A 22,978-nucleotide genomic window follows, 5' to 3' on the forward strand; every position below is an offset into this window, starting at 1 on the left:
CATTTGGAACAGAGTGACTGTCACAAAGTCCAGAGCCGGATCCACAAATTCTTAATAAAATTATTTTTAACTGATATTTTTTTCTTAAGTTAAGATTTTTTTTCTCAAAAATATTTCTTGAGAATGTTAACTTTTTCCTTAATATTGTTCTATAGACAAAATTTAAGAATTTGAATGTGTGAAATTGTTCTGAAAAATCATTGCAAATGACCTATTAAAGTGATAGTTTACCCAAAAATGAAAATTCTGTCATTATTAACTCACCCTCATGTCGTTCCAAACCCAAAAGACCACAAATTAAGATATTTTTGATGAAATCCGAGAGCATTCTGACCCTCTATAGAAAGACCCACCATATATAGTTAGGATAACCTTTAACTTGTCTTAAATCACCAAAGTTAAGATATTTAATAATTTATTGGGTTGTTTAAAATATTAAGCAATGCAGCAACACACTAGCTATGTATGATACATATTACTATTACTAGGGATCGATTGCTCTGAGGTGACAAAAACTGAATGATAATGTAAACAATGATCTATCATGATTATGCACGTTAATTTGAAATCCAGTAACAACTTTACAAAAACAACTCAAATAGGGACCTTGCTTTTAATTTTATAATTGCAACCTAATTTTTGGGTGCACACATAAGAGAGCCAGAAAAAGAACACACATACATATAAAAATAGAAAATATCTGAGGATGTCAACTTTTTTTCTTTCTTGAATCCAGCCCCAGCTCTCTGTGGAGGGCCGTACTTGTTCTCTTCCCTAAATTTTGAGAATGACAGATTCGATAAAAGAGCTAGCAGAGAACCATCAGTTAACACGCAACCGAAAGAAGTGAGGTAACGCCAATATTCAGCATGTCTATCCCTCTTCCCTTCCTCCTCCTCTTCATCCCTGTCTTCTCTCCTTTCTCTTGCTCTCCCTGTTAGGATCCCATGGGACACAGTTCAAGTTCTTTAACACATTGTGTCTGCACGCTGTTTACATTAGATGCAGTTGAGTGGCTAAAGCTAGCGGAGTAACAGGCCTGTCAGCTTGATTTATGAGCACATCAAACAGAGTTTGGGCACGCCAGGCCCGACTGACAGCGCTACTTCATTAGGCTGACTCCAGGGTGACTCCACAGCTCAACCGTCAAACTGAGAGAGAGAGACAGATAGAGAGAGCGGGTGAAACAATAAAAAACAGAAAAAGAGCAAAAGTCGGGACTGATGATGCAAAAATGTGTGTGGCAACCATCTCTCCCTTTCTTCTTTCTGTCTATCTCACCTCTCAACCTGCTCGTGCTGACTGGCAGTGATATGGGCAGCAATTAAAGCATCTTTTACTGAGCGAGAGCATATTACGTGTCATCTCTCGATCTTCCACTGCTTTACAAAAACAAAGTCCTGTGAGTTTGAGTTTCCAATTTCAATCACAGATTATATGAACAGGCCAATTGCCATGACTGTTGAAACTTTGTGCTAATGATGACGAATGAAAGGAAAATAAAATATATTGATGAAAAAATCGAGAAGGTGGTATTATGGCCAGAGATGCAGTTAGCTTCATGGCGTCAAGGGGGCAGTTTTCTGTGCCATGTGGACCAACAGCATGGCAGAACAAAGAAAAGGGAGGTTTCAGAGGATGAAAGGCTTTAAAAGAGGGCTAGAGGAATGAGAAACACCACACATACTTGTGTTGCTATCTTCTTTCTTCTCCTCACGCTTGACTGCTTCACTTTTAGTCCAGTGCTGTCAGTGCAATCGTCCCGAGGGGAACACCAATACACAGCAGACAACATGCGTGTAAACACACACTCGCACAGATGAAACCTTCAACATGGCCTAATATACTGCGCTTATATCCGTTTTTCTTTGCATAGATACTCCGGATAGATTCCATTTAACAGTTAACATTCCACAACTAGGATTGTATGTTAACACTTAAAATGTACTCTATAGTATACAAGCATGTGGAAATGGTTTATTTTATAAATAAAATAAAAAAGGATAAAATAAGGAAATAAAATTTAATGCGACATTAAAAAATTATAAAATAAAAAGTGAAGTAAAATAATAAAAAATAATAAATGCTTTTAATATTAATTGAATTTAAATTTGAGAAACAGCATCTTTTTGTTTTAAAAAAATCTTTAAGTAAAGATTTATAGGCGGCAGTACAGCATACTTCCAACCTAACATAATTGTGCGGTGGGGCAGCAGACTCACAACATGTCTATGACGTGTTGGCCAAGCGCATTAGCATACTTAGCACAGGGCCATATTTTAGGCTGACTAAAGAAGCCCTGAACAAACGTGAGCTGATCCACAGGGAAGAGGAGCTGACCACTGCCCTCCCAATTTAATTTCCCTGCTCTCCTTCCACTCGGAGAGCACACCATCTCCCTAGCTCCAATATTTAATAAGGGAAAATCTCTGAAAAACTCCTGAGGTCTTGAATAAGGTTAGTCATGCTTTTTATACCTTTCCCCTCCCCTCTCACTTTTCAATCTTTTTCCTTTTCTTTTTTTCCCTTGGTCTCTGTCACGTTCCTTAACTATCTGTGGAAATGTCAGTATACTGGTCTCATTTAAAGAGTGTGTGCATGTGTGTCACTCTGTGTACGTGTGTTTCGGCCACCTCGTGCATTTGCCACGCATTTGCTCTATCAGTCACGATGCTGTCTAGGGCATATCTAACAGGTCTTAATCCCTCTCCTCCATGGCCTATAGCATCCACCCCCGCTTTCCTTATTCTCTCACCTGCTATGAAGTTAAGAGCTCATTCATTTTCTGATCCTCTCAGTCACAAATACAGAGGACTGCGAACCACACTCAACCCTATACAGCTCAGATGATAATTTGAGGCCTGTTTGCTGTTTGCAGTGGAGTTGTTAGTAGAGTCCATAAACGGGACTGTGGATTATTCTCTCATTTAAACCAGTTGAAGGTAGCTAGCTAGTCTCCTAACATACATAGCGCTGATGTCTGTTTTTGTTGTTTTTTGGGCACTTTTCAGATGGAATGCCAGCTGGGAGACTAGTTAATCCTGCCGAAAACCATCTTAGTCAGGCTTGGAGACAATCTAGACCATCTTAAACCTGAAGGGATCACCTCAATCCCACAATTCACTCTTTTCATCTACACGGGCTACTGTACTCTGCATCTTGCTAGCAGCTATGTGCTAATCTCTGCTATTTTGATGGGTTTAGACTCTTTTCAGATCTGTAAATCCTATCTGACTAGGTAAATCAGTTTAATAAGGTTAGGAGACAAGCTAAACCAATTTAACACCAGCTTGAGGAGGCTGCAGGCTTGCAAGGCTACACAGGCTATCTTTCTAGTAGCCTAACTGTGCTAGCAGCTATGTGCTAATCTCTGCTATTTTGATGGTTTTAGACTCTTTTCAGATTTGTAAACCCATCTGACTGACCAGGTAAACCATTTTAACACTAGTTTAGTAAGTTTAGGAGACAAACTAAACCAGTTTAAAACCAGCTTGTGGAGGCTGAGGCTAGCAAGGCTACACAGGCTAGGGTGACCATACGTGCCATTTTCCCAGGACGTGTACTGGCCAGGATTTCTATATTCCCTAAAATATCTAGGTTTTGGCTTTGTTTGCGTGTGCAGACAGATCGGTGTATGACATCAAAGTACCACACAGATGGTTATGCTTTCGAAATGCTCTCGAGGTACTTTGATGTCAAACACTGATCGGTCTGAGCCGCACTGGTTTTAAGTCGAACACACCTAATATGTACGCGTAATTGCATCGCTTTGACCGTAGATCCTTCTCACACGCCATGATTGGTCCATTATGTACTATGCTTGCATGTTATTGGTCAAACTACTTACCTTCAGCAAGCATGAATACAGGAAAACAAAGCCAAAACAAATCCTGGCCAGGACGCATCCTGGGAAAATGGCACGTATGGTCACCCTAACACAGGCTATCTTTCTCATAACTGTGCTAGCAGCTATGTGCTAATGACTGCTATTTGTGGCTTATTTAGATAGGCAGGCTGCAAAACCATCTGATTGACCAGTGGGAATGCTGGAAGACTAAATAGACTATCCTAAACCAGCTTAAAGTAAACAAACTTTCTTTTGTTTTCAGAGCGACGCAAACACAGCCTCTAGTTTCATTTTACCTGCACAAGCTACTGTAACCTGCATGTTGCTAACTGTGTTAGCAACTACGTGCTAATCTCTGCGCTAAGCTGTCTGTTCATTAAGCCCTCATGAAAACTCCTTGATTAAGTTGTATCAGATATATCTTGTGCCACTGACACACAAACCACAAAAGTTTGGATTTCATTTGACCGCCAGATTAGCGCAGATCTCCTCTCCCGCAGTGCGCAGGCAAGCGATTACGCCCTCGCCTTTGTTGTGCTGCAGTCTTATCATCAGTGATCCAACATGATTCCCCCTCACCTTCATTACCCAGATCAGGTCCTTTCTCCTCCTCCAGTGCATTAATTGACAATTAAAGAAACTCGTCGGCTCAACCATAGTGGGTTGTAATAGGGATTTTCCACTAGGCTTAGCAAGCGGCGACTTGTAAATTAATACTTAACGAGTATTAGCAGGGAAGCCCTTGGTAAGGTTTGGAGCATGACTTTGGTCAATGGCAGAGAAATGAAAATCCATATTCCCCAAACGTCTTAATCCGCATTTCTGAATTGCTTAATACACAAAATACAACTGAGTGCTTGAGAGAGGAGGAAAAAAAACACGATGGCATCCGTCTCTTTTCCTATTGAGGATTTGATGTAATGCTCAGTGATTACATAGCCTTTACAAGGTCTTTGCCGGTTCAATGCAGCACAAAATCAGTCATACAATCATCTCACATATGAGAATACAGTTATTTTCAAAGAGCTGGTTTCTGGCTTTCAAGAGGAACTGGCCTCTTCTGTGTGACAAATGATGTGTCAGCCATCTTGAGGATGCTCATCGGGGTGCTATGAGGGTGAAGTACACTGTGAAGTGCACTACAGAGGGAGAGGGCAGGGGGGTCTCACCTCTTTGGCCTGCTTCCCTGCTTGCTGTTGTTGGGTAAGGAGCTGTAGGTGCAACTGCTCCTGTTGCTTCTTGTAGTACTCCTGCAGCTAGACAGAGAGAAAGAGAGAAATGGGTTTTAATGCAATGGATATGTAACACTGCACAGCACACCACAGCAATACATATTACTAATCAAAAATTAAGTTTTGATATATTTATGGTAGGAAATTTACAAAATATCTTCATGGAACATGATCTTTACTTAATATCCTAATGATTTTTGGCATAAAGAAAAATCGATAATTTTGACCCATACAATGTTTTTTTTGGCTATTGCTAAAAATATACCCAAGCGACCCAAGACTGGTTTTGTGGTCCAGGGTCACAAATATATGTAGAAAAAAAGAGCACTTCAATAAAACCTCAATAACATACACTTTCACAATGACCAGATTCATCTGTATTGCAGAATCTAGTATGAAGGTTAAATGTATTGTATCTTTTCTCTCCATTTTCTTTAGTACTCTACATAAACCTGATAAAGGGCGTTTAAACATCAGTGCTTCTTCTATAAAGAGACACCATGGCACAATAAGTTGTCCTGTGATGCTGTTAAACGAGTCACATGATACTGGGCATTCAAGATGAGGTAGTCGGGTGCAAGGAGTCGCATATGTCTAAAGCAGTGGTTCTCAACCCACGGCTCGCGGGCCGCATGCGGCCCGTCACAAATTTTACAATTCATTTTAGTTTTTACATTAATTTAAAAATGTACTAAATAAATATAAGCTATAGCCTAATGTTTTTATGTAAAATCATTTTGTTTTTCATATATTATTTTCAGACATGAGCAGTACTCACATAGCCTAATTAACGTTACGCATTTAAAGTAAAGACCAAGTGGCCAGCGGCAGATAGTGAGCCTATGTTTGATCAATTTAGCCTTCTCAAATCATCACGACTTGACTAAAATAAAATCTATAGATATAAAACAGTTCAAGCATATAACAATGTTTAAACGTTAAACCTAGATAAATGTGCGCTGTATCCAATAGTTTATGCGGAGAGTGGAAGCTAAAGCACGCTTTGCAGGACATAGAGACACCAGCGCGATCACTTGCATTTTTTTTTTCAGTGGATAGCCGTCATTTTTGCTCATAAAGGTAAGAGTAATACATCATTCGTAACTGTAAAGGGTCTACTTTTATTTGTGTGCACTCACAATATCAACAAAACGTTGTGCTTTTATAAAATCAAACATGATTCGCTTCCTGCCGTCTCGTCTTGAACAGGCACGCTTCACAAAAATGAACCGAAACTCAGCGAATACAAGCCTCACAGACATGATAAATATATCTATAGAAAGCTTTAAATTACTACTTAACGAAATAAAACAAATCAAAAACAAAAACTCTTTCATTATAATCATAATCCGTAAAGATGCACTTCTCTCTAAAGGCGCGTCTAATGAAGAGATGGCGAGTCAGGATCAACAACTTCATCCTTGCGACATCGACTCAGAAAACACTAGTTTATTAGTAAATAATTAAAATATCTCCTTACTGTTTCCCCCTGACACATTTATGGTAATTACTTTTGCCGATGCTTTGCGGCAAGCTTAAGCCTATGCTTGCATTTGAACACAGAACTCTTCAGCTGCGCTGACGGCACGCTCCATACATACTGCTGCTGCGGGACACTAAACACCGTTGAGCCGCTCTTGACAGTCACGGTAGCACGGTCTCGTGTTGTTTCCACCAGCGCTGCAATCTTTTTTCATCACTAATTGATGGATGTTCTTTTCAGATTTGTAAACCCATCTGACTGACCAGGTAAACCATTTTAACACTAGTTTAGTAAGTTTAGGAGACAAACTAAACCAGTTTAAAACCAGCTTGTGGAGGCTGAGGCTAGCAAGGCTACACAGGCTAGGGTGACCATACGTGCCATTTTCCCAGGACGTGTACTGGCCAGGATTTCTATATTCCCTAAAATATCTAGGTTTTGGCTTTGTTTGCGTGTGCAGACAGATCGGTGTATGACATCAAAGTACCACACAGATGGTTATGCTTTCGAAACGCTCTCGAGGTACTTTGATGTCAAACACTGATCGGTCTGAGCCGCACTGGTTTTAAGTCGAACACACCTAATATGTACGCGTAATTGCATCGCTTTGACCGTAGATCCTTCTCACACGCCATGATTGGTCCATTATGTACTATGCTTGCATGTTATTGGTCAAACTACTTACCTTCAGCAAGCATGAATACAGGAAAACAAAGCCAAAACAAATCCTGGCCAGGACGCATCCTGGGAAAATGGCACGTATGGTCACCCTAACACAGGCTATCTTTCTCATAACTGTGCTAGCAGCTATGTGCTAATGACTGCTATTTGTGGCTTATTTAGATAGGCAGGCTGCAAAACCATCTGATTGACCAGTGGGAATGCTGGAAGACTAAATAGACTATCCTAAACCAGCTTAAAGTAAACAAACTTTCTTTTGTTTTCAGAGCGACGCAAACACAGCCTCTAGTTTCATTTTACCTGCACAAGCTACTGTAACCTGCATGTTGCTAACTGTGTTAGCAACTACGTGCTAATCTCTGCGCTAAGCTGTCTGTTCATTAAGCCCTCATGAAAACTCCTTGATTAAGTTGTATCAGATATATCTTGTGCCACTGACACACAAACCACAAAAGTTTGGATTTCATTTGACCGCCAGATTAGCGCAGATCTCCTCTCCCGCAGTGCGCAGGCAAGCGATTACGCCCTCGCCTTTGTTGTGCTGCAGTCTTATCATCAGTGATCCAACATGATTCCCCCTCACCTTCATTACCCAGATCAGGTCCTTTCTCCTCCTCCAGTGCATTAATTGACAATTAAAGAAACTCGTCGGCTCAACCATAGTGGGTTGTAATAGGGATTTTCCACTAGGCTTAGCAAGCGGCGACTTGTAAATTAATACTTAACGAGTATTAGCAGGGAAGCCCTTGGTAAGGTTTGGAGCATGACTTTGGTCAATGGCAGAGAAATGAAAATCCATATTCCCCAAACGTCTTAATCCGCATTTCTGAATTGCTTAATACACAAAATACAACTGAGTGCTTGAGAGAGGAGGAAAAAAAACACGATGGCATCCGTCTCTTTTCCTATTGAGGATTTGATGTAATGCTCAGTGATTACATAGCCTTTACAAGGTCTTTGCCGGTTCAATGCAGCACAAAATCAGTCATACAATCATCTCACATATGAGAATACAGTTATTTTCAAAGAGCTGGTTTCTGGCTTTCAAGAGGAACTGGCCTCTTCTGTGTGACAAATGATGTGTCAGCCATCTTGAGGATGCTCATCGGGGTGCTATGAGGGTGAAGTACACTGTGAAGTGCACTACAGAGGGAGAGGGCAGGGGGGTCTCACCTCTTTGGCCTGCTTCCCTGCTTGCTGTTGTTGGGTAAGGAGCTGTAGGTGCAACTGCTCCTGTTGCTTCTTGTAGTACTCCTGCAGCTAGACAGAGAGAAAGAGAGAAATGGGTTTTAATGCAATGGATATGTAACACTGCACAGCACACCACAGCAATACATATTACTAATCAAAAATTAAGTTTTGATATATTTATGGTAGGAAATTTACAAAATATCTTCATGGAACATGATCTTTACTTAATATCCTAATGATTTTTGGCATAAAGAAAAATCGATAATTTTGACCCATACAATGTTTTTTTTGGCTATTGCTAAAAATATACCCAAGCGACCCAAGACTGGTTTTGTGGTCCAGGGTCACAAATATATGTAGAAAAAAAGAGCACTTCAATAAAACCTCAATAACATACACTTTCACAATGACCATTCATCTGTATTGCAGAATCTAGTATGAAGGTTAAATGTATTGTATCTTTTCTCTCCATTTTCTTTAGTACTCTACATAAACCTGATAAAGGGCGTTTAAACATCAGTGCTTCTTCTATAAAGAGACACCATGGCACAATAAGTTGTCCTGTGATGCTGTTAAACGAGTCACATGATACTGGGCATTCAAGATGAGGTAGTCGGGTGCAAGGAGTCGCATATGTCTAAAGCAGTGGTTCTCAACCCGCGGCTCGCGGGCCGCATGCGGCCCGTCACAAATTTTACAATTCATTTTAGTTTTTACATTAATTTAAAAATGTACTAAATAAATATAAGCTATAGCCTAATGTTTTTATGTAAAATCATTTTGTTTTTCATATATTATTTTCAGACATGAGCAGTACTCACATAGCCTAATTAACGTTACGCATTTAAAGTAAAGACCAAGTGGCCAGCGGCAGATAGTGAGCCTATGTTTGATCAATTTAGCCTTCTCAAATCATCACGACTTGACTAAAATAAAATCTATAGATATAAAACAGTTCAAGCATATAACAATGTTTAAACGTTAAACCTAGATAAATGTGCGCTGTATCCAATAGTTTATGCGGAGAGTGGAAGCTAAAGCACGCTTTGCAGGACATAGAGACACCAGCGCGATCACTTGCATTTTTTTTTTTCAGTGGATAGCCGTCATTTTTGCTCATAAAGGTAAGAGTAATACATCATTCGTAACTGTAAAGGGTCTACTTTTATTTGTGTGCACTCACAATATCAACAAAACGTTGTGCTTTTATAAAATCAAACATGATTCGCTTCCTGCCGTCTCGTCTTGAACAGGCACGCTTCACAAAAATGAACCGAAACTCAGCGAATACAAGCCTCACAGACATGATAAATATATCTATAGAAAGCTTTAAATTACTACTTAACGAAATAAAACAAATCAAAAACAAAAACTCTTTCATTATAATCATAATCCGTAAAGATGCACTTCTCTCTAAAGGCGCGTCTAATGAAGAGATGGCGAGTCAGGATCAACAACTTCATCCTTGCGACATCGACTCAGAAAACACTAGTTTATTAGTAAATAATTAAAATATCTCCTTACTGTTTCCCCCTGACACATTTATGGTAATTACTTTTGCCGATGCTTTGCGGCAAGCTTAAGCCTATGCTTGCATTTGAACACAGAACTCTTCAGCTGCGCTGACGGCACGCTCCATACATACTGCTGCTGCGGGACACTAAACACCGTCGAGCCGCTCTTGACAGTCACGGTAACACGGTCTCGTGTTGTTTCCACCAGCGCTGCAATCTTTTTTCATCACTAATTGATGGATGTCTAAAATATAAAAATAAGGGAGAAGCCTAAAACATTCCAGAGGCCCTGTCCGCGTCTGAACTATGACGTGAAAATTGTCCCGAAGCCCGGCCCGAGGGGCGTAAAAAAGTCGGGGCCCATCGGGCCCGGGCTGAAATGCAGGGCTCTAGCTCTGATCTAGCACACAGAAAACGATTTGACTGAAAATGTATCAGAAGAGATGAAAGAAAGATAGTGGTCATCTGCGCAATTCGGAAAAAGAGGCGGCTTTTCTGCATTAGGTATGTTTTGCTTTTTTTCTTTCTTTTTTTTACTCTTTGTACAGCAGTTATTGTTCATTCTAAATTATTTTTTAAATGTAGAATATGTGTTACATAAATACATGAAATGTAGAACATATAAAAAAGTGCTCGGGGCTCGTCTGCCAGTGGGTGCCCCCCCACGCATAAAAGTGAAACTCCGCCTATGATTGTGCTGTTACTCCTTTCGTTCACAACTTCACAAAATTGGGTGTTATTTATGGGGAGTAGAATTATTTATTATTTATTTATTTCAATGAATGTAATTGATTAGATATCATAATATTTAGGCTATAATATTATAAATCAGGTTGGTTTGTATTGCTGATGTAATATGTAAATGATATGCGTGCGGCCTGCGAGACTTGCACTTGGACCATAGTGCGGCCCGGTGGAAAAAAAGATTGAGAACCACTGGTCTTAAAGGCATCAAAAAAATTAAAACAGGATAAAACAAGATCAGCTTCTTGCTTAAGGGCTAAAGTGCCTCCATAATAAGGCATATTCATCTTTTTTCAGCATTCCTCTAAAAGGCAGCTTAAACACCTGGCAGGTGGCGTATGAATGTGTCCTATAAATCATCTGTCCACCCTTCTATTGGCGTGGCAAACCTGACAGCGTGAAGACAGGCTTCCTTATTTATGATCGACTGAACTAAAACACACAACACCTGTCTGGGAAAAGGCGCTGGTAAAATTTGCCCTTTGCTTCTAATCTCAGAGCAGTTTTCTTTACCTGCCGAATAACAGTTACGATTAGAACACAGGTGGTAGAAACCAGCCAGAGATCAGCACAAAAAGCCAATTTATGCCTTAAGCATCTGAGAGATCTGAAACACAGACACCTGCCTGATTCCTACACGGATGCTCCTGGCACTATCCTTCAATTATGTGCAGTACGGTTTATTATATACAAAATCATGCCATTGTCAAATGGAAAAGCACCTTTTGTGTGTTTTTCTTGTTCTGTTTGCTTGCGTGAGGGGTTTGTGTTAAGTTAATAAAGCACAAGAAAGGTGTTTACACACTGGTTACTGATTCAAAGCTCAGCTGAATGGGTCTCTGTGTCCTCTACACAAGTAAACATAGACTGTATGTGCTTTATCACTGTGAAACACCTCGCAATGGCACACCTTGCTCTGATTAAAAGCTTTGGGAACAGACTGAAGCATGTGAGAGTCATTGATTTTAAGTGTGCATAGTAGGGTTAGGGGTACGCTTCATTCTTCAGAACAATGAAGGTTATTAGACAAAAACAAGAAACAGGTGTGCGAGGGCAGAAGAGCAGAGATGGGATAAATCATTTACAATTATCAATGACCAATTCTGTGCAAATCTTAAGATTTGTTTTCATTCGTTGCTAAGACAAACATTACTATTACTTTTTACTTCCCAGGGTTTGTTAAAGAAGGGTCCATTTAAAATATAAAATCACTAAAATCAATCAAAATACCTTAGTGACCACATATTGATGTGAATATGAGAAGAAATTAATTTCTTCAGAAGATGCAAAAATTTGTATTAGGAACTCAAATAAGCAGTAAACTTTTAACACGCCTTTGATGCTCACTTGAAAACCTGGAAATAACGTTCAAAAATGTTCACTAGAACAAGAAGTAAACCGTATATACATGAGGTTTTCACCTCCAAAGATTTAAAATAATACACTCACCCTTTCCTACATTTGAAAGAGAAAAAATATTACACGAGAATGGCTTCCTGTTATGCTTTACTTTCACCTATTTGAACTAGCTGCTACTTTCAACTAGCTACTCTTTTACTGAGTCCTAAGTGGGACTGGCTCGCACCCACTAACACTGTCATTACACATCTCCAACCGTAGCTCTGGCTAACCGCAGCGGCCACCGCAGACCCACCGCTGTTTGTTTTACTTTCAGATTATTAATTTACCCAGGAAAGCCTATTAAGATTAAAATCTCAGCTTTGCATGGATGACCTATGTGACATGGAAGTGCATGTTGACCGAAGAAGCAGAGCACGGAGGCCCTCGGACACGCAGAGGCTGCGGAGGAGCACCTGGGGGAACGCTGGCTGCAGCTGCTGGAGAAAAGTAGAATAATGATACCCTCATTAACTCCTTATCACACATACTGTTTACAGATGTAATGCGGGCTTACTTAAGGAATGAGGTACTTAACAGTGGGCTACGTACCAATTTACAACACTGTATAACTTTAAAAAGAGAGCGCTGACACAAAATACTTTCAGTGTACTTTTAATATGACGAGACATGAAAATGTCTTTTTATAGCGATAACGCATGCAGATTTTTCAACCTCAAATTCATTACAAAAAGGCTAACTGGAATATTTGTTCTTTCAATAAATTAATGTCACCATGCAAGACATTTTAAAACTTATTACAATTAATTTCTTAAAATTTTTAACATACTATTCTAAAATGTTTAACCTAAAATGTTGACCAAAAACTCAAATTATGCATCTCTGGGGTCATATGAAATGCATACGACTTTTATGGAGATGCCGGAAAGGAAAAAAATAAAATAAATAAAAAAGCAGGAAACCCTGTAAATGCATTCAAGTAAATGCATGATGTTTTTTTTCATTTATTTTTTTTCCATGTTCTTTCGAGTCATTTTTGATTATTGAAAAGTTGTTTTTATTTGTTTTTAATTAGACAGATTCATTAATGAATCATTCATATTGCTCATTAAAACGAACTGATTCAAAAGAACAATTCACTCATAATTCAAAGATTTCTCTACACAAGTGCAAGAACAGATTGCATATTTTAGAGCAGACTAGAAAAAAAATGTATACTACATAAAGAACCATTTCCATGACTTTTCTATTAATTTTAATGAAATAAAATAAAATTAATTTTTATTTTTTCCTTATTCAAACTTCAATGATGTTTCCAGGTTTTCCACTACTGTGGAAACCCTGCACTTCATACCAAAACCAACAGCCCAGATGTTCATCTGACAGAATTACTTTGCAAAAGACAGAAAGCTTTCATTTGATTGGCTGTCTGTCCTCAGAAAACTTCTCTCGGCCTGACCTGAGTGTACACAACTCTAGTCTTAAACGAGCCTTGAACTCACTCATCTCCTGCTGTTTTAACCAGACGAGCGGTTCTACCAAGCAACACTAAAAGTCTGCATTCCCTCTACAAAAGCCATCTCACACCACTGCGTCCATTTGGCTACCTGTCGTCATGCTGCTTTACAGGATATTGAAGGTGAGCTATCTTGTGCCTCCGACACTGAGCCAAGGCCCTTTCGAACAGAGGAAGTCAGCGAGCCGTAAGGTGTGAAGCGAGACTCCATTTACCACACTAAAGGCATTTGGCTGGCAATATGTCGCCCGTCTCTCGGTTTAAACTCTCCTCCACGCCTCGCTGCCGCCTGCCTGGCCTCGTTGCCTCTCGCCCACTCATTACCCCTTTAATTCATACCAATATGAAGCTGAATAGTTGCGGGAATAATTAAAGAATAATTAAGGGTTTTTTAATGATTTGATTCAGTGGGCCCCTTTCACGTTAACTGCGTGCCTTGAAAGGCATTCACCTTAGATTCCCATTATTGTGACCTTGGTTTTACTTAACAGTACAGAGAGGGGATAAAAAAGGAAAAATATATCAGCAGGACTGTAATTAAGGGTTGGAGGGATGTAAAGGTTAACTCACACATGCATAAGTGCACACGTACACATAAAAATGCACTTGCTCTCGCTTTCCTGCGCTTGCGGTCTTTGTATGTAAAATCATATTTGTAAGGGTATTCACATGCAGAAAAAGCCAAAGCCCACTCATTCTCCCACACGCGCTGGGATGAGATCAGGGACGGATTGCTGTACGTGTGTACAGGCTCTCTGATTGCTCCATTTGCCGTGCACGAAAGAGTGAGCATTAAAAGCCACTTCTCACGTGGTTCATCACCACTGCAAACCATTAAACCCACTGGCTTTTACTGGAGATGTAAAACGGCCCATGAACGGTGACTATTTCAATTTCAATATCCTCGTTAAAAATAGAATAAAAAAGAGAGAGAGAAATAAAGCGGGAGGAGGGGGACAAAGTGCTAAGTTTCTTTCTCAAACAGCTGAATTTTGATTTCTGCGAGCGAGCGACTCTTGATAAATTTGTCAGATCAGCTTGCCGCAATTTATACTCGCCTAAAGCAACCTCCTCCTCCTTACTACTAAATCAATTCTGCTCTCTGTCAAGATCATTTATGCAACAGAAAACCTTTTTACATCTTTTGGCTTTGAAAAATAATCATATGTTCTTAATTAGGGAGGTTTCAGAGACCTGATTTCTGTGTGAAAAGGTCGAGGGTGCGCAGAGTTTTGGGACGATGTTAAATATTTGAGAGACGCAAGAGAAATGGGGTTGTTTGTTTCTTCATGTCTGCTCAGGGGCCGCACCTCTGGCCTCCAGGCGAGATAGCAGAGGCCGCGCAACTAATAAACAAAGAGAGAGAGAGAGAGAGAGACTGGAAGAGATATGGAAAAGTCTGGCTCAGCAGCTGGGTGAGAAACATTGCCCTCGCTCTAACATAAGCGCTCCCTGACCGCCGGCGAGTCGACGTGTAGCGACACCAGCCAAAGGAGGCGTCGCAAACACTAGTATGCTAGTAAATGCTGCTTATAAACGCCAGAGCCAAGTAACATCAAAGCCGGGGAAGATATCATTCCGGGCATGCCTGTGAGGATGCAATCAAAGTTACACAAAACGCGATTACATTACACACTCTGACATCTACACTCAGGGCCTATTAACGGGGATCACACGTGAATGTGCATTTACTGTGCCATCCGACGGCACTCTATAAAAATGCTGGCAACAGCTGTTGGAATGAAGGACGTCAGTCGGAGATTTCCGTCAATTTGGCAGGATTCTTCTATAAAACATGTACGGCTTGAGCAGTTAGAAGTCCGGACAGGAGGGAAGAAGTTTTCTTAAGGAAGTATGGAACAAAGCGTTTGTGTTTTTTATGTCTGAGTGCATGTATATTTGACAAGGTTTTGAATTCTTGTTTGTTTAGTTTGCACCCCCCTTGGCGCCAACTTAATATTTTTCAGTTAACATTAAGTTTTGTATGGAAGCCAATTTCTTCCTCAGTATAAAAAAATTAAAATTAAAATAAAAAAGGTAGTTGTGACACTTTTCCTCATAGTGTCAACGATTTCTCATAAATGTGAATTTATAGATTACCATTCAAAGGTTTGAGGTCAGTAAGAGTGTTTTAATCAAAAGTGACAGCAAAACAAGTAATAATGTTGTTACACAAAATTATATTTCAAATAAATGCTGGTTTTGAACATTCTATTCATCAAAGAATCCTGAAAAATGTATCACAGTTTCCTCAAAATTATATTAATCATTAATTTTCCTTAAAAATATGTTCATATATTACCATTGATTAAAAAAAAAATGAATGCATTTTCTTAAGCACCAAATCAGCAAATTAGGGTGATTTGTGAAGGATCACGTGACATTGTGACAAAAATCAGCTTTATCATCACAGGAATATATGGAATTTTAAAATATATTAAAATGAAAAGTTAGTTTTTAAAATTATAATAATATTGTAGAATAGTATGTTTTACTGTATCTGTAATGAAATTAATTCAGCCAGGGTAAGATATTTTAAACTATATGATAATTACCTGCCGAAACAGGCTTTCCTAGTTTTCTGTACTCCAAATTAACAAATAAACAAATTTGGTTAGCCTTAAATAATGAATTAATTAAAATTAACCAAATAAATGTCCAATATCATGAAACTCCATGAAAGCTATCATATCATACACACACTTTTGCTAGAAAATGACGACATATGGACCCACAGCACAGCACAGGTTTTAAAGAACATGATGTAGCGAATAGCGTTCAGTAATATTTTGATTAGCCAATAAAACGTGTACCAATTGGCTTGGAAAAATTTACCTTTTGTATGGTTTGTGTGGGCATGTCATGTTTGAACAGCCCAGACATTCTCGAATATAGTTCTGTGTGTGTCGGTGTGTGTGTTACCTGTTGCAGCATAAGGGCTTGTTGCTGTTGGAGTAAAGCTTGGAGCTGAGGTGGAGAGAGGATCTGCTGCATCTGCTGAGGAGTTATCATCTGTGGGGTCATCATCGCCATGGATACCGGCACCTAATAAGAGAAGACAGACCAATAAGTGACCACATGCATGGTTGTGTGTGTATTTGATTATCACACTCTGTTACAATGGGTCTGTACTCAACTGGTGGGTCGTGACACTAAAATGTGTCACTGGTCTGCTCAACAGAATGATGCTAAATGCAAATTATTAACATGCATGTGATAAATAAACCGGCTTATCGACTGTTAAGATGCACAATCTGGGCCCAAAAACAAAATCTCTGTACTAAATGACACCGTTACAGAGAGATAAGCACATATCCCTCACTTGAACGTGATACAAAGCCATTTCTGTTTCTCTAGCATCATAAAGGAATGTTGTACTTCACTTTAATTAACTCTTTATCCTGTCATGCCAAAGAGAGTACACATAACATCAGCTCTGTTGACACAATAGAGCTCCACACTGCTTGCATTGTAAAACCCTGGCAGTTTTTCCAAAAGAGAGCGAGAAAGCGTGTTGATCAAATCTTCCCTTGAGTATGTAGTCTTTATCAGCCTGAAAGTACTTCAATAAACATAATATTATGATTCGTTATCTAGAGAATCACATCTTTGGCAAAAATAACAAACAGTCTGATAAGATAGCTATCGGCAGGAAACAACTTGCAACAGTCTGGAATTGAGAGCGCAATTTGCTAGACAAGAACGAGGCGTAAAGATGGAAGGCGTGATTCTTATCTTATGACAAATACGCAGAAAAGGAGAGAAATGGAAAGAGAGCCAGGCTCAAAAATAAGGATTTCTCTCTGCAAGTCCAGTCAGATGTTCACTTGCCCTACCAACATTTTCAATGGCCCCACTCAGAAAACCCCATATTATTTTTAGCAAAATGTTTCATATTCATATTTATATTTTTCACTTAGCATGACGTTTTCAGTGGAAGCCCATTAAAAGAAATTAAAACAGTCCTTTTTTTCTCATAATAGCAACTTTTAAATGGCAACTTTATTTCTTGTATTTCTCACAGTTGCCTGTTTTTTTTCATGTGGAACAATTTTTTAACCATAATGTTAACAAAAAAGAAATTACATTTTTATATATATATATTTCATTTTGAATTCAGAAGTTATGAATTCACACAAACACCTTTAGTGAAAAATTATGGCATAAGTTGCAAAAAATTACTGATTTGTTTGACGCTTCCATGACTATTAATTAACTGTTAAAAAAAAAAGAAAAGAAAGAAAGAAACTTCAAACTTGATTTAAATCTGCTGAATTCATCAAATTCATAACAAAAATGTTTAAGACATCACACAAAACCAATTATTTAAGTTAAGTTTCAAAGGCATAAAAACACATGCAAACATGATCAACATATGCCGTGCTGGCCCAGTATGGCTAGTGGCAGCCCATCAACTGTCCAGGAATTAATATCGGTCATGGTTGTCCTTACTGTGTGTGTGTGTGTGTGTGTGAGAGAGAGATGTTTTGAAAAAGCCTGAAGGCAGGCCTCCAGTACCATTACATCCTTTAATGCAGTAGGACCGGCCACTCTGTGAACTTATGGGCAGCTTTTTAACGGGCCAGCAATTTCCACCAGTACAATTTGCGGCTGCTTCCTCGAATGCAACTAGCGATCTTCCACTGACACACACACACACACACACACACACACACACAGCCGCTCTGTGGCGTTCCATTTATTTTCCTATTTACTGCTCAAGGGCCAGAACTGATCATCTCCCTGCAACTGCTCAATAAAAATAAAGCTATTTACAGGCAATGGCTGGCTTGAAGCTGACATATGAGTGCAAACTACAATACCGCATAATACATACATTTATCTACATTTTCCACTCAAAGGGAATCAAAAAGACAGGCATCGCCGTGACGGCTTCCCAGTCCACTGCCAGTCCGATCTGATATTTGCATTCATTTGTTTTCATGTAGCGCCTGAGCGCTCATATTTTCAGCAGTTTATCTATTCGGAGCTCGAGGGCTCGTGAGGAGGGGTGGAGGAAGGGGGGCGAGATAAGGAGGGGAAAGACGAAGAGAGAGAGCTGTCAGAAGCAAATTAAATCTGTAAAGGGCTGATTTGACTTTGTAAACAAGATTGGCGGTAAATACGAACACTGGCTCTTTTTCCCGCCGGAAAGAGGGATGAAAGCTGGCGCTCGCGAGCGGTTATCGCAGACTGTCCGATACTTTATTGTAAACGTCCCTATCACATCAAACGAGCCATCCGTATCCTTCACTATGAAGAAGGGGGAACTCTTACCAGAATCCATGACAGAGACAAAGAGGCAAAATTATGCACTCTTTTAGCCTCTATGACTTATGCGCCACAAGACAGATGCATTTTATGGGCTGGCGTGCCACTCACCTTGATTAATTATAGGCGTGACGCAGGTGAGGCTATGTTAGACTAGCGCTTACAGCTAAAGCTAACAAGCACGGACACATTTCAGCTGATGAGATCATGCATCTGATGCCATCGAGGGCGAGCGTTAGAGCATTTCGGCCCTCTGCCAAATGTCAGGTACTTGCGTTTGATGACTTATATCAAGAGTTAAAACACATCAAGGGCCCTACAATTACAGCTTGGAAAGAGAATATGTGCATCCAGGGAGGAAGAGGCGTCTGAAATAAAGTCAGGGCGCCATCCGAGGCGAGAGCCTGCAGCAGGCCAGCCGCATATGCACGCGTATGTATGTGTGTGTTGTTTGTGTGCCCAATGGGGGAGACAAAACGTGAGATAGGACAAAAGGGGGGGCTCGGCATGGCGAGCACTTGGCGTCATGCCAATTTGCCACGCGCGGTTGCTTGTCACTGGGAAAGAGCGAAATGAAAACCTGTAATTAATTGCTCCTCTGCATCCCATTCTCCCGCGGTGACAACCCATACATTCTATTTTATACACACACGTTCATTGACATTTTCAAGTTGCAGGCGTAATAATTACCAGAGTTATAACACCTTCTATTGCGGTGCGACAGTGGGATTGACGAGCCGCCTGAATGCTGAGTTGTTAAGGTTTGACGCCATTAATTGCCCCTATAATCTAATATCACAAAGGCGGGCCATTACACACCATGAGCGGAGCGTGCAATTCGACACTACGGTTTCAGAGCAGTGCAGGAAAACAAAAGCGCGCCATTAGGGACTTGACGGCCGCTAACAAAAGCGCAGCACAGTGCGGAATTATATTTTCATTCGGCTTTGTCTCTCGCCTATAAATGATTCCCCCCGTTCATTTGCCGCTGAATAGACCCAGTAATAGAGGAGCCCGAAACCCAACCATTTGAAGTCAGGCATTTATTAAATGCATTTAATTTTTTCCTTCAATGTTTTTTCACTTTCTCTCTTTAAATTAACATGCAACGGGAAAGAAAGGCAAGGGAGATATTTTGCTCGATGAGCAGAAGCACAGTGGCGAGCACCTTGCTGTGAATTATCAGGACTGAACACTCATTTACTATATTTTAAAAACAGAGACAAAAAGCATTCTGTCTGCATGTGATGAGAGTGAATAACGAGAGATTTGTTGTGGTGTGTTGCCAATAAAGGGCTAGAGATCATGTTCAGACCATAGGAAGAGAGCTTGGCCTATAGTGGAGCTGCCATAAAGGCTTAGAAACATATAGATGCATTATTTAGGAACTAAATGAATGTAATTTAGAAAAAAACAAATTCAATTTAATATAAAATATTTTTAAAAAATTACTTAAATTTAAAAAATCTAAATATATTTATAAAATATTTACAATATATAGTGCTGTCAAATGATTAATCGCATCCAAAATAAGTTTTGTTTACATAATATATGTGTGTGCTGTGTATATTTATTATGTATATATAAATACACACACTTGCATGTATATATTTAAGAAAAAATATGTTTATAGATTAAATATATTTATATATAATATAAATTATGTATATATATATATATATACACAAATAGAAATGTATACATGTAAATATTTTAAAATATATACTGTATGTGTGTGTATTTAATAAATATACACAATACATACAGATGTAAACAAAATCGTGATTAATCGTTTGACAGCACTAAAAATACATTTATAAAAATGTACAGTAGATAGAAAAAAATCTGCAAGCAATATACACACACTTTTTTCCATGTCTATAATTAATCAAATGGCATTTATAGTTCAGGTAACTGGCTCAAAAAACAAAAAAAAAGTAAAGATGAGCAAAGCTGGCATGGAGATTGCATCCTTAAAGAGTCCTACTCCGGCTGAGCAATTGCCACTGATATGAACAGAAAGGCTAACTTACAGCTTGTTTTGCTATAAAAGAATATAATAACAGGGCTTATGCTATAATATGACAGGTGAACCTTCAAGCCTCCACCAATCAGTGGCACGTATGTCAAGGGTCATCCGCAGAGGGTAGCTCAGGTAGGGGGTAAAACACACAAAAACACAATTGAGTTTGTAAGTGGCATGGCGTCTGAACACAACTGTCTGTGAGAGAGTGCATAATATATAGTGTGCATTTGATGACCATCCCCTAAAACCATCTCCACAAGCTTCTGAGACTGTCTGCTAATAAGTCAGTTTCAGTGGCACCTCTGGTGCCTCACACCACCATTAAGATTCACCAGTGCTGTCCGCATGCACCACGTAGAGCTACCCACTACTGACAGGGGTCAGCTTCAATACAGAGAGAGAGAGCAGCGGGGGAGATGGTCGTTCGCAGGGAGCGGAGCAGTAATTAGAGGGGCTATTTGAAGAGCAAGTTTAACTGATTAACAAAGAGAAGAGATGGGAAATGAGGGAGAGAGAGAGAGAGAGAGAAGAGGGAAGCCGAGCTGCAAGAAGAGCGATGCGTCCCAGGGGGTCATAAAGGAAGTAGTAAGGACAGAGAATGCATTCCAATGAGCCTTAATCTGACTTTTCCTTTTTTTCCGAGCTTGATAAATTACAATCAGTCTTATCAACCACCTTTCGCTCTTTAAAACACAGACACAAGGATGATGATGTGAATCTCTCATGACCCTACAGACAGACCCACGGCCAGAGCTCGACATTGTGCGGTTTATGCGGGGTCTGAACCGAAACAAGTGAGAGTGTTTTAGTACCAAATCCTCCTCAGCACAATATACTGTCAGTCTGCCAAATGACTCGCTTTCATTAAACTAAAACCATCCGCACTTAAAAGCATTTTTTTTTCTCCCGCGAGCTGTTTCACCTGTGCTCCTGGATTCAATCTGATTCCATTAGTGTGGATATATGGAACGTCTCAATGCATTCCACGATAAGTTGTAACCGTTTCTGCTCTAATGAAGTGGCCACTCAAATTATTTGTCGTTTAAAAATAGATTTGTGAGTTGCGGTACATCTTGCAAGGTAAAAAGATGCTTAAGATTGGAAAAGCATGATGGATGGAATGGCGATATATTGAATATTGATGATATATTAGGAATGATTTGCCTGCCAATGTTTAATTCGACAACATCATAAAATTTGCAATAATTTAAATGCACTTTTTATTCGCCCATTATGTTTATTATGTATATATAAATACACACACTTGCATGTATATATTTAAGAAAAAATATGTTTATAGATTAAATATATTTATATATAATATAAATTATGTATATATATATATATATACACAAATAGAAATGTATACATGTAAATATTTTAAAATATATACTGTATGTGTGTGTATTTAATAAATATACACAATACATACAGATGTAAACAAAATCGTGATTAATCGTTTGACAGCACTAAAAATACATTTATAAAAATGTACAGTAGATAGAAAAAAATCTGCAAGCAATATACACACACTTTTTTCCATGTCTATAATTAATCAAATGGCATTTATAGTTCAGGTAACTGGCTCAAAAAACAAAAAAAAAGTAAAGATGAGCAAAGCTGGCATGGAGATTGCATCCTTAAAGAGTCCTACTCCGGCTGAGCAATTGCCACTGATATGAACAGAAAGGCTAACTTACAGCTTGTTTTGCTATAAAAGAATATAATAACAGGGCTTATGCTATAATATGACAGGTGAACCTTCAAGCCTCCACCAATCAGTGGCACGTATGTCAAGGGTCATCCGCAGAGGGTAGCTCAGGTAGGGGGTAAAACACACAAAAACACAATTGAGTTTGTAAGTGGCATGGCGTCTGAACACAACTGTCTGTGAGAGAGTGCATAATATATAGTGTGCATTTGATGACCATCCCCTAAAACCATCTCCACAAGCTTCTGAGACTGTCTGCTAATAAGTCAGTTTCAGTGGCACCTCTGGTGCCTCACACCACCATTAAGATTCACCAGTGCTGTCCGCATGCACCACGTAGAGCTACCCACTACTGACAGGGGTCAGCTTCAATACAGAGAGAGAGAGCAGCGGGGGAGATGGT

At 39.4% G+C, this 22,978-nt stretch overlaps 1 protein-coding gene across 3 annotated transcripts in view; it reads right to left on the reverse strand.

Annotated features, from left to right (window-relative positions):
• The window catches only part of LOC107590145 (forkhead box protein P4-like), an 86,264-nt gene that overhangs the window by 43,826 nt on the left and 19,460 nt on the right, over nt 1–22,978 (reverse strand). For 2 of the 3 annotated variants that reach the window (XM_016278754.1, XM_016278753.1), the window contains exon 1: nt 5,017–5,099. Coding sequence is in view for 1 of the 3 variants with exons in the window: in XM_016278752.1 (XP_016134238.1) it covers nt 8,417–8,503; nt 16,490–16,600 (198 nt within the window). In the remaining 2 variants the exon portion in view is untranslated. Of the gene's footprint in view, nt 1–5,016; nt 5,100–8,416; nt 8,504–16,489; nt 16,613–22,978 lie in introns of those variants that run through there. The other variant, XM_016278752.1, reaches the window with a different exon arrangement.

The sequence above is a fragment of the Sinocyclocheilus grahami genome, unplaced genomic scaffold, assembly GCF_001515645.1.
Source record: "Sinocyclocheilus grahami isolate Dianchi unplaced genomic scaffold, SAMN03320097.WGS_v1.1 scaffold125.1, whole genome shotgun sequence".
Taxonomy (NCBI): domain Eukaryota; kingdom Metazoa; phylum Chordata; class Actinopteri; order Cypriniformes; family Cyprinidae; genus Sinocyclocheilus; species Sinocyclocheilus grahami.